At 39.4% G+C, this 13509-nt stretch overlaps 1 protein-coding gene across 2 annotated transcripts in view; it reads right to left on the minus strand.

The window, feature by feature from the left end:
* Positions 1–13509, minus strand: part of PAPOLA (poly(A) polymerase alpha) — a 93271-nt gene that overhangs the window by 4747 nt on the left and 75015 nt on the right. The window contains exons 16-21 of one of the 2 annotated variants that reach the window (XM_045013933.1): positions 12908–13029; positions 10355–10497; positions 9120–9217; positions 7881–8101; positions 4059–4121; positions 2417–2494 (exon numbers count right to left, since the gene is read on the minus strand). In XM_045013933.1, coding sequence (XP_044869868.1) covers positions 2417–2494; positions 4059–4121; positions 7881–8101; positions 9120–9217; positions 10355–10497; positions 12908–13029 — 725 coding nt within the window. Of the gene's footprint in view, positions 1–2416; positions 2495–4058; positions 4122–7880; positions 8102–9119; positions 9221–10354; positions 10498–12907; positions 13030–13509 lie in introns of both variants that reach the window. The other variant, XM_045013932.1, reaches the window with a different exon arrangement.

Genomic DNA, 13509 nt, shown 5'->3' on the forward strand with positions numbered 1-13509 from the left:
CTAAGAAATAAAATACATATGTAAGATGTAAATGTTGAAGTAAGCACAAGCAACCTGCTATACAGATATCTATATGAAAATGTTCCATTATATATTTCTTTGCTGACATAGATCATAGAATATCAGGGTTGAAAGGGACCTCAGGAGATCATCTAGTCCAGGGGTAGGCAACCTCTGGCATGCGTGCCAAAGGCGGCACACAAGCTCATTTTCAGTGGCACTCACACTGCCCGGGTCCTGGCCACCGGTTCGGGGGGCTCTGCATTTTAATTTAATTTTAAATGAAGCTTCTTAAACATTTTAAAAACCTTATTTACTCTATATACAACAATAGCTTAGTTATATATTATAGACTTACAGAAAGAGACCTTCTAAAAATGTTAAAATGTATGACTGGCACGCGAAACCTTAGAGTGAATAAATGAACACTTGGCACACCACTTCTGAAAGGTTGCCGACCCCTGATCTAGTCCAACCCCCCTGCTAAAAGCAGGACCAATCCCCAGACAGATTTTTACCCCAGTTCCCTAAATAGCCCCCTCAAGGATTGAACTCACAACCCTGGGTTTAGCAGGCCAATGCTCAACCACTGAGCTATTCCTCCCCATATGACGTAGAAGCATATCTCCTCTCATTCGAAAGGACTGTTTAGTGGGAGACGTGGCCCCAGTGGGCCAGCAATCTTGTCTCTTTTTTGTGCAGAGAGGCCCAGAAGGCCTACTTTGATTTGCCTGCCATGGATGCCACTGACTATACCTGGCTGAAGGCAGAGATCCTAGCACCATCAGAAGTGACAGCAGCAGTATGGGCCCAGAGGTTCATTGAGTGGACGTACCAGGAGAACAAACCCCCGAAGTCCCAACTATTCAACCTCATACACCTCGCACGGAAGTGGTTACAGCGCGAGGTGTGCAGCCCAGAGGAGATTTTGGAGACCCTGGACATGGATCATTACATGCGAGGAAGCCACCAGATCTCTGCAAATGGATAGGCCAGAACGATTCATCCATATATGACGAGATGATCATGCTGGTAGAAAGATGCATGACAGCCAGAGAATTGACACGACTACTCAAGGAAAGCCCCTTTCGAAGCAAGCACCCGACTCCAACCCCGGACGGTGGAACAGCCAAACCCCTGGGGAGTCCTAAGTTTTTTTGGGGGGGAGCGGGGGTGAAAACCAGTGGGGACCCACGAAGGAAGGGATTGGCCTGAGTAGGGGGAACCCTGGGACTAAACCCACTAACCTCTGTGATAGGGGAGTGATTAGAAACAATTATAGATGTTATGCATGTGTGGAGTGGGGACACATAGCAGCACAATGTCCCAGCATCGAGGAGCCTATGCAATGCAACTTGGGAGATTGGGAGGTCCCGTGCTCCCTTATCCACCTTGCAGGCATTGGATTAGCCCCGCATAACTACACCAGGCCGGTGAAGACAAATGGAGTAGAGACTACAGCGCTTGTGGACTCAGGGAGTGCTATCACCCTTATATCGGGTGAGCTGGTAAAAAGTATCCAGCTGCTACAAGCCAAATGCATAGCAGTGACACGTGTGCATGAGGCCATGATCCATTATCCCACCATCCCAGTGGAGATAGAGGTTCAGGGGAACCCCATTGAGGTGACAATGGGTGTAGTTCCTAAACTCCCATATCCTGTAGTCATTGGAAGGGACTATCCAGGGTTTGATAATTTACTCCCCCTGGAGAGGCTGCAGGGAGGTGGGGACCCTGATGGCAGCAACTCATCGCTGGGGGAATGTCAACCCCCAATATTCACTGAGATGTCTCAGGATCTATTCTCAGGCCCCCAAAAGACCCGGAAGACAAAAAAAAGAGGAAGGCTGCGAAAGCTTTGGGAACCCGGATCCTGACCCAGGGCCAGAAGACCGCCCTAGTAGGCAGATGGACATGAGCAGCCATCGGAGAAACTACCACCACGGAAGGTGAGCCGGAGGCCGACCCCAGCCATGACAGCGGCGAGACACTGGAAGAAGCAGAAGCCAGCCCCTGGGAGCTTGGGCAAGTTAGTCTCGGGAGAGAGATTTTCAGGCGGGACCAGGCGGAGGACCCTAGATATGATAACGTCAGGAAAGAGGTGGCCGAGATAGATAGGATACCAGTGGAGGGGAAGGTCCGGGGTCCAGGACCTTACTTTATAGTGAAGAAAGATCTCCTGTACTGCGTGGTGCAAATGCAGGAGCAGGAGATACATCAACTTCTGGTGCTACGAAAACATCAAAAAGCCATAATGAGTCTCGCCCACAGTCACCTAGGGGTAGAGAAAACCTAGGCACAGATCCTGTAGAGGTTCTTCTGGTCATTATTTTTAACATTTGCATTTACTGTAATCTCAGTATTAGGTCATCATGATTAGAATATTCACAATATAACACTTCTTTAATGTCAATACCTGAGGAGCTTGCAGAGATGCCACTGTCTGAACAGTTTCTGTTTGAGAAGAAATATTTGCTTCTGCATCAAGTTGTTCCTTTAAAAAAAAATAAAAAAATTAACTGCTTGTATATATCCCTTAGAAGCTACACAAACAATATTCTAATATAGCCCAATGTATCCCAGAATGAGCTGCACACAGGCAGTCTCCACCAAAACCAGAGTGGCTCTGCACTGGTACAAGTATCTGTCTGTGTACATCTCAATGCAGGATCAGGCATATGCATATTACACAGAAGCAGATATGACTATCCAGTGCATCACACAACATTTTTGTACAACAAAAAATTAATTGGTTACCTATTAGAATGCCCTGTAGCTTGCCTAATTTACATAGTTCCTGATTTGTCACTTACAACTTTTCCAGGAATCTTTCACATTTGGATCCATGTGGGTGGAAATCTTTAAACAAGAAATTATCTCCACATTTTTTTGGTCCAACTCAAAATAAAATGTTAAGGATTTTTTTTTTCATATTCTGTTTAGCATATCTAAGCATAGGAACGTGTAAAGTCACAGCATTTGCTGCAGATTCCATTCTTTGCTCTAGCCCTATTCCATTGAAGAGAAAACTTTAAAAACATGAACCAAATGTAAAACATTGCAGACTTTGGAAGATAATACTGCAAACAGGCTGAAATAATAGCTCTGAGATGTGAAATGTCCTCAATGGGATACCTCTGAAAAATAGAGATGTTAGTTTCCATAGTAGCAGTAATACCAGTCAATATGCTTTCACCTCAACCCCAAACTATTGTGCAAAGTTCTAATAATTCCCTATCCAGCCTGGTATCTTACAGTACAGTTATACATAGTCAGTAAAAATCTTCAGCATGTTAAAAGAAAATTTGAGGACAGAATAAATTAATTTCAATTTACTATCAGAAGTCTTCTGTACCAATTATTTAATCCATTAATGACCTCGATTTTTCACTTTAAATGAAGCATCTGAAGAACCTCCGATCTGACATATAAGATTGCCAATGGAACGCAGGGGCCAAGAAACAGAGTTTAGACTAGTTTACTGTGGATTATATGGGAGTCTGGTTGTAAATCAAGTAAAGCACACATGCCACCTATACTGTCTGTTCCATTTATGATGCAAAACATTTTTAAAATTCCAACTTGAAGTCACAAATTACACTGTGTACAGCCAGTTGTTGGCACAGAACCATGGAACCAGCTAGTCCTAATACCGCTAGACTAAGCAACACTGGCATCTGAAAGAAAATCAACATGTATCGTCATGTCAGAATTAAATGGAACAAAATGCAAGTTTTAGGGAGTTTTAGGGCTAGGTGGTGTAATGAGTTATTATTTGTATTGCAGTAGCAGAGTTTTCAGTCATAACTGAAAGGTGTTTGAATTTAACTTAGTCTAAAGTGGAATATTAAAAATATAATGGAATTGAAAATTAGTGCAATATCAGCACTTGCTTGCAAGCAGCCCAGGAGCTTTTAAATGAACACTGCCTTATGGAAGAAGCATGCACAACACCAACTGCCAACACTAACAGCAATAGCTAGAAATATGCATAGTCTAACTTGTATGGACAACACAATATATTCCACTCTGTTTAAAAATTTAAGAGTCATATATACCTTAGTTTCCATTTTATCATGATCACTCGTATCAAGACAACTAGCATCTTCATTTATTTCATCCTGTTAAAACAAAAACTTTTAGTAAAGTACATTAAAATAGGCAGAAAAATAAAGTGACAAGAAGAAAACTTCTAATGGAACTCAAGATAAACCAGTTTCACAAGCAGAATTTACAAACACTGGTGGTAAAATTGTGTGTTCTTAAGGACAGAGTGTGGAATGTGTTTAGTATGTGTGTTATTGTTTGGAGTATAACAAATGACCTAAGAAATTTCTGGCTTCAAACAATTCTGGTTTCACTACTGTTGATTTCGAATTCTGTGACTATCAAGGTCTCCATGCCCCTTCCCAAGAACATCTAGTCCACTCCGTTACACTGAGGCAGGATTATGCATACCTAGGACTGCCTGACAGATGTTTATCTGGCCTGCTCTTAAAAACCTGTAATTATGGACATTCCACAACCTCCCTTGGCAACCTGTTCCATTCCTTAACTATTCTTATAGCTAGAACGTTTTTCCTAATATCTCACCTAACTCTTTCTTGCTGTAAATTAAGCCAATTACTTCTTGTCCTACCCTCAATGGACAAGGAGAACAATTAACCACTGTCCTTGTCATGAAAACTTTTTACTTATTTGAAGACTTGTTTCCCCCTCAATCTTGCCTTCTCTAGACTAAACATGCCCAATTTTTTCAACCTTTCCTCCTGAGTCATGCTTTCTAACCCCCTTGTCATTATTATTGTTCTCTAAACTCTCTGATTTGTCCACATCTTTCTTCAATCGTGGTGCCCAAAACTGAACACAGCACTCCACTTGAGGCCTCACCAGTGCCAACTAGAGCAGAACAATTACCTCCCATGTCTTTCATCTGCCACTCCTGTTAATACATCACTGAATGACAGTTGCCCTTTTTGCACTAGCACAGGGGTCGGCAACCTTTCAGAAGTGGTGTGCCAAGTCTTCATTTATTCACTCTAATTTAAGGTTTCACATGCCAGTAATACATTTTTAGAAGGTCTCTTTCTATAAGTCTAATATATAAATAAACTGTATGTAAAGTAAATAAGGTTTTATTAAATGTTTAAGAAGCTTCATTTAAAATTAAATTAAAATGCAGAGCCCCGCTGGACTGGTGGCCAGGACCCGGGCAGTGAAAGTGCCATTGAAAATCAGCTCATGTGCCGCCTTCAGCACGCGTGCCATAAGTCGCCTACCCCTGTACTAGCACATTGTTGACTCATGCAATTTGTGATCCACTCTATCACCCGACCCTTTACTGCAGTATCACTGCCAAGCCAGTTATTCCTCATTTCATATTTGTGCATTTAATTTTTCCTTCCTAGAGTGCAGTACTTCACACTCGTCTTTATTGAATTTCATCTTGTTGATTTCAGACCAAGTCTCCAATCTGTCAATATCTTTTGAGGATGGGATTAAAGTTCAAAAAGTGTTTGTAACCCCTCTGCAGTTTGGCGACATCTGAAAATGTTGTAAGTGTACTCTTCACTCCATCTTCCAAATTGTTAATGAAAATATTGAATAGTACCAGACCCAGAACAGACTCCTGCGAGACACCACTTGAAATGCCTTCTCTGTTTGACAACAAACCATTGATAACTACTTTGAATATAGTTTTTCCTCTTGTGTACCCACCTTACAGAAATTTCATCTAGACCAGTGGTTCTCAACTACGGGTCCGGGGACCCCTGGGGGGCCGCAAACAGGTTTCACGGGGTCCTCCAAGCAGGGCCAGTGTTAGACACACTGAAGCCAAAGACTGAGCAATTTAGCGTCACGAGGGCCCCTGTGGCATAGAGCCTCAGGCAATTGCCCTGCTTGCCTAATGCTGGCCCTGGCTTTTATATGCAGAAAACCAGTTATAGTGGCTCAGATGGGCCGTGGAGTTTTTATAGAATGTTGGGGAGCCTTGAGAACCCCTGATCTAGACCATATTTCTCTAGTTTGCTTATGAGAATGTCATGTGGGACTGTGTCAACAGCCTTACTAAAATCAAGATGTATCACATGTACAGCTTCCCCTCCCATCCACTAGGCCAGTAACTGTATCAAAAAGAAAATAAATCTTGCTGAACCAGCCTAATTTCTCTTACCAAATCTATGTTGGCTATTACTTATCACCATATTATCCTCGAAGTGCTTAGAAATTGATTGTTTAATCATTTGTTCTTTCATCTTTCTGGATATGGAAGTTACGATGACTGGTCTATAATTCCCTGGGTCTTCCTTTCTCTTCTTTACAATGTAATCTCCCCATAAAACATAAATGTCCGAGGTGAAGTACAGATAAATCATTCAGCTGCAGACCAGTGAGAGGTTTACGGTTCTAACCCAAGTCATTGAGGCTAATGAATACTATACCCCAATGGAAAGGTATAATTCTCCACTTTCAATGGGGGTACAGAATTTGCTTCTAGACCTGGAAAGTATCATAAGACCTGCAAATTCTGAAGTTCTTTCCCAAGGTCCTGTATAATTAGAGTCATGGTAAAGGCAGTCTGGTTAACAGGTAGAGGGAGATAAAACTACTGTTGATACTTCTTCCTCAAATAAGTAAAATGTTTGAAAAACATTTTCTGTAAAATATATGTCACATATATAGCATGTGCGAAGGTATAGCATAAGAGACTTATTAGCAATTGCATGGGATGACTTCACTCATAGCTCTGCCACTTGTAAGCAATGGGGACACCCCAAATTTATGCAGATAACACCTTTAACATACAAATGTATTCTATTGACAAAATAAATTATTCAGTTATATTTGGTGACCTTTGCCGTAGCGCTGAAGTCCCACGCAAAGTTTAGAAAAAAACAGACTTTAAAATGAGTGAAATCTTGCACAACATTATCACATTTAAATTTCTTTTGTCCTTAAATATTTATTCCCTTACACTGAGATTTTCAAAAGACCCAAGCAGGTACAGGCATCCAAATCTCACTGAAATGCAGAGCTGTCTGTCTAACTCCCTTAGGCTCTTTTGAAAATCTCTGCCTTAATTCTTAAAATAGGCAGTAAACAGGATGTTAAAACTCTTGATAACTGCACTCCTAAAAATTTAGAAAGTCTCTCTCACACTTTGGAAACAACAAAAGTGTGTTTGTTCATGCATTCATAAGTACATTTTAACCTACTGACTTAACAATTAAGAATAATAGTCAATAAAAGTGATAGTTGCATTGCAAAGTTCAGTTTATTATTTAAACTTTAAACAAAGTAATTAAGGAAGAAAATTACTAGGAACTTTTTTAGGTAATTCCTTTTCTGTCAATGCTGCTTATCTTTTAAAAAAAGATTTTGAACTATTTTCTGTCAAATTCCAGAAATAAGCTAAATACATTTTGACCAATCATATAAAGCCAGTGTAATGGGTAATAAAAAATGAACTCAAGACTGAGTATGCTTTTAAGTTATCACAATTCAAATCTGCAACTCACTATTGACAAAAATCGTAAAATGCAGGGCCAGATTCAACTGATTCAACTTGATTAACTTCTATCCTTGACCCTTGGTTCTGTTTTTATTGTGAAGTGCCTTGAAATACATTAGCATAAAGTACATGTATGAAACAAGTTCTTAAAGTTCATTTAACACTAACACCATAAAGATGACCTACTGACACTTAACAGAACTGATTTATTTTACATGTTCTTATTAAGGGTTATCCAGCCAGAGCAGAAAGACACACAATTTAACAAGATGTCTCACTGCAGTACCACATGTACCAACTCTCTGAGCTGGCAACGATAATACTAATTTCTTATGCGTGGATACAATTACAACCAAGGATAAAATACCTCTTCTGTTTTTATTTTCTTGGGAGACTCTTCTTTATGAGGGGAAGATGTCCTCTTCACCCCTACGACAGGGCTAGGTATTTTTGTTGCTGTGTTCCCTGATGGTCTTGGTGATTGGTTTGCCAGACGTGTTGAGGAAACAACTCTAGAGATGGTAGGCTTTGGTGGTGGAGAAATGGCTGGCTGTGTGGCAGTTTGAGGAATGCTTTCACTTGAAGTACCTATGAAATAAATAGGATACATTTTAAAATAGTTTCAGCATTTACATTTAAATTTGGAACACAGACTACCTGAAACCACAGGTTTAAAATCAAAGAATAATTAAAATTTGGACTATCAGTCTAACTAGATAAATTGAACATTCTGCAGTTTACTGTGTCTGAGTTTGGAGAAAATCTTAAAGGAGACTGGAAGGTCTCTGTTGTGTAAGAACATTACGAGTAGGCTTCATGAGAAAAAATGCCCCTTTCTCTCAGTGTTGTATCACATGCAGTGAACTAATTAGCTGCCTCAATCTGATAACTAAAGATGGTTGCACATATGCAGTTGGTGTAGCCCTCTGGGCATGTTTAGAATGACAAGCTAAGTACAAAATTATAATAGTGATTGCTCATCAGCATGAATGGGTCACACCACATAGCTGATTGAGATGAGTGAATTAGCAAATCAGGACTGTTTTTGTTTAGATCTTTTTCCAAAATCCAGAGTAGTGTCACCCCTGACCATCTGTAGCACTGGCTAAAGACACGGTTGCTTACCATTGGAGGCAACAGTGATTTATATGACAGAGGACAAAGTGGTGAAATCAGGTCATCCTCATTCAAGTTTTAATTGTACTAGGGAGTAGACGTACCTAAGAAAGTGGCACTGTTAGGGCTTTAGCCAGTACCTAGCCACTCTCTCCTTCATTGGCCTAACTGGGAGCACAACCATCATCTATACTGGGTTTGCCCTGAGCAAAACTGTGTCGCTATTATGAACAGCAAACATGAATATCCATTTTTAGAGGATTTGCAACTGACAAATGTAGATAACTGAAATACGAGTATATTATGGCTATTTTGATCATTATATCAAAATATCCTGAATCCTACAGGACATGGTTAATGTGTAAATCAGTTCAATGAGATAAGGATACAACATGCAGTAAATTTAGATCTTCCAAATTATGATGATACATCTTTAGTAAGATACTCTCTAGAAATGAATACTAACAATATAGTATGGAATTTTCCCTACCCCCTGAGCTTTCACTGGAAATGGTTGGTGGCACAGTGACTTCAGAAGCCTGTATGTTGGTCACGGATGCTGCTGTTACAGCTGGAGCAGGACTGCTTCTGCTAAAACATTGAAAAGGCAAAATGGATAACACTGACAAGTAAAATATGCATATGGTATCATACTATTCGCCTTTCATGATATAGCATCTGCACTGCCAAAGACTTGCACTGACATGATTTAGCCAATAGCATCATCACTACAATGTTAGAAAAGGCCAAGTAATATGATTGTAATTTTATGAAATATAATGTGAAGATAAGCAAAACAGTGTTAGCAACATTACTGTTATAAACTTGCACTACGTGAAATACTACAGGAGAAGGATTATTTAATATAAAATTAATCAAGTTTCAATAAAGTTTTTAAAGCTATTTGAAAGGGAAGAAAAAAATAATATATATTTTTAAAAACCTATCATCTCCTTTATCTTCACAATAGAGCAAGCCAAGTGGAGAAGGCTGGCATGATAAGCATGTGCTAATATCCCATAATATCACATGCACATCACCATTACAAACTCAGTCCATGGATTGCCTAATCAAGAAATTGGGATTTAGCAGGATTGCAGCCTTGGTTTTCGCATTATAATAGATTTTGTTATATCAAAAAAGATGGGGGCATGATGTGTTAAAAACCAAAATGTAGGCTACAGTAGATTTCAGCCCTGAGAACCATGACAGTATGCTTAACTGTACACTTTCTTTCCCTTCCCCTCCCCCCCCCCTCAAGAAGAGTGCTAAGTAATGTAAAAATCCTGGGAATAGTTTAACAAATGAGAATGATTAAAGAGCAGCTGTCACAGGCATTAAGAAAAGCTAGCTACTTTTCTTCTAAATCATACTCAATGTTTTATAATTTAATTTGTATATTGCATAGCTGTAGAGAGTCCACATTATCATCAGATATTTTGCAAATTAACATAAGGATATGAAAGTGACCATGTTGTCAAACAAAGAAAGCAAGAGACTGAAAAAGTGTATCATTAGAAATGGAATCTAACAGTGCAAATGAAAAAGGTTTTTATTAGCTGTGGACAATGAAGACATAGTGCAGTGATATCCCCCCCCAGTTAAGTCTGAGATAAACGATGATAATATGCCCTCTGGCAATATACACAGTAAACACATTCTCCAACAGATGTAACTTTTAGAGTATCAAACTTGAATATCAAAGGTTAAAATTAAAATCATTACCCCTGAGAGCTTCCAGAACTGTTCAATGGACTTGTCTTCATAGCACTAGTAGGAGAAGGCACAGACGTGCTGTTATCACTGTCCATAGATAAGTCTAAGCTGCTGTCATTCAGGACTGTCAGTCTGACCCCTTCTGTTGAATGCTACAATCAATCAGACAATAAATCACAGGTGTTACTTATCCCATTAAGGACTGAGAATCAGTTGAAAGTCAATGAAGCAGTATTTCAATTATACTGATAATTTTGTGGAAATCAATTAGCTTGAGCTCAAATTGACGATATCTAAAAAAATTTAAGGTTAATTGTCTTGACATCAGTTGCATAGATAAAGAGCATTTTTAGAGAAAAATAGCATTGATAAGTTCTAGAAGGCACACCAAAGAAGCAAACCAAAACTAACTACACTGAGTGGCTTGAATCTCAAATACAAAGGCTTCTAAAAGTCATACAAAATAGAGATGTGCAGAGTTCTCAGACTTTTCTACATGCAAAGATTCTACTGGCCTGCTACCAGAACCACTTAATTCCTATGTTCAAAATTAAGGCCAGAACTTGAATGATCCATCATTTGCGCCCAGATAATGTAACATACAAGACCAATTTCTCCTGTACTACCTGTGTATCTAGAATTCCAGCTTCATTTCAAGTTTCTTTGATTTTGTGGAATGATAATATCTCAGTTTCAATCAATACAAGTGTACTGTATCAAGAACTCAAAGAAATTAGGAAGCTGACCTGTGGTCTGGGTCATTTTTATCTATCAACAAGGCTATCAATCCTCATGCTGATCACCAAGTTTCTGTCCATGCTCCAGAACTGCCTAATCAGATGCATTGTGTGAGGTTTATATTTTCCTCTGAAGCAGCCAGCATTGGCTAATGTTGGAGACGAGATACCAACCAACTAGATTCCTACTGGATGTGTTTCAGTCTACCATGTGCAAACTTTGCTACACAATTTAGAGAGATTTTTAAATGGTGACAATGGTTTTAAAGGATACTAATCTTATACTGAGCTATTTATATGCATGCAGACAAGAAAACAGCAATACATAACCATGACATGCATGTTTCCAAAAAGACTTATTTTTTTACAAGTCAGCTTTAATATACGATTGCTCTCAGACTACAGTCAAACAGTGAGGCAGGGACTTTTTGCATTACTTACTTGGCCCATAAACACTCTTTTCTGTGGCAATTAATCATGCTCAAACTAACCAAATAGCTTGATATTAAATTGCTGCTGCCCTTCATGAAATGCTGTTTTGCAGGCTGCCCTTCTTCTCATATATGATCACATAGGCCTACCATGCATTTAAGGGGAAAACAACTTTAGATAGAAAACAGCCCCTTACTAAAAATTTGCTGTACAAGTATAGCAGCCAATTTTCAAGATTCATTAACTGTCATTTAAATCTTTCCCATCCAGGAGTAAAAGGTTATATCTAAGACAGAAAAAACTGTCAAGTGGAGACCCTTTTCAAGTTTTAGGCCAGAGCATAGTCAGTCACATTAACTGCTGAAAGCATTCTCTAACCCACAGCGTTAGTTATACGAGCAAATATGTGTATGTTAGCTACAAACGTTCAAAGCATACGAAGCAGCAAAGCATTCAACATTCTACTGAGTCATAAGAGGTCATACAATTTCTTTAGTAATTGTGTGTAGGCCATAAAATCTCAAAACTATTAGTACCACAAGGAGATGTTAGAAAACAAACCAAATTCTTAAATTTATGTGCATCAGATAACCTTTGTTAATCACAAAAGTGCTGTGTTGTAAATATTTCCTTAACTTGGCTTCCAAATTACACTAGCAAAATAGCTTTGAATTCTCTAAATCAGTGTTTCCCAAACTTGGGACACCGCTTGAGTAGGGAAAGCCCCTGGCGGGCCGGGCCGGTTTCTTTACCTGCCGCGTCCACAGGTCCGGCCAATCGCAGCTTCCACTGGCTGCGGTTTGCCACTGCAGGCCAATGGAAGCTGTTGGAAGCGGCAGCCAGCACATCCCTCTGCCCACGCCGCTTCCAGCAGCTCCCATTGGCCTGGAGCAGTGAACCACAGCCAGTGGGAGCTGTGATCGGCCAGACCTGCGGACATGGCAGGTAAACAAACCGGCCCGGCCCCCCAGGGGCTTTCCCTACACAAGTGGTATCCTAAGTTTGAGAAACACTGCTCTAAATTAATCAAACTTAAAAATCTGTTTAGTCTAGTATTTCCAACAAAAATTATGTCACACCTGCATGATTTTAAGGAGAAGAAATGAAATCAGAAGCAGATATTTTCAGGAGGTAGGAAGAGAGGCATGCATGAAACACATATACAAATAATACAGTATTAACGCAACTGGGAACTATCAATGCATATCAGGATATCAGTACCGTTGTACCAGATAGGTTAGAAAGTTTGTGTAGGTGACAAGTAAAACTGCCCTTTTAAAGTGGGTTTTAGATATTTTGTTAGCACACCAAAGACCTTTGGGAATCACTAAATTATAATGTAATTAATTATATTATAACATTAGTTATGTTTGTCAGTAATTTGTAGGTTTACCTTTTTCTTTTTCTGAAGCACATGATTAGGTAGTAGTTGATGAAGTTGCTTTCGTTTTACATGCATTGCAGCAATTTTCATATCCATCTCAAACATCTTGCTGTTTATTGCTTGCCTATAAACTACACAATTAGAAGAATAAGACGACATATTGAAACATTGTGGAAAATGCAGTTACTGGAAGAAAGGATTGGCATTCCAGAGTATCACTCAACAATAAGGCTAATATTTCCTCAGTCTTGAGAAAAAACGAACAGCCCTTCCTCCCGCACTGACAGTTGCATCACATCTGATAAAAAAGTAAAGTATATGAGTTTGCTTATTTTTAAAAAAAGGAAAATCCATTAAAATGTAAATTTCCTCTCTGAAATATGGGACTGAAAAAGTATTTTAAAAAGTATGCGAGCCCCTTAGTATATTTATGGAAGAATAAATTCAAAGATGGAATCAAGTAGAGTCAAAAGGTTCTCATCTAACTTGATATAAATTAAAAGTTAAGACACATTTTGCTCTTCATGTTGTTATTGTGTTTGTATCAGTGCCTGACACTGATGGCCTTGATACATGAGCAGGGCCATTAGGTGCTGCTGTGATTATTGGGC

This window comes from Mauremys mutica, chromosome 4 (genome assembly GCF_020497125.1).
Source record: "Mauremys mutica isolate MM-2020 ecotype Southern chromosome 4, ASM2049712v1, whole genome shotgun sequence".
Classification (NCBI taxonomy): domain Eukaryota; kingdom Metazoa; phylum Chordata; order Testudines; family Geoemydidae; genus Mauremys; species Mauremys mutica.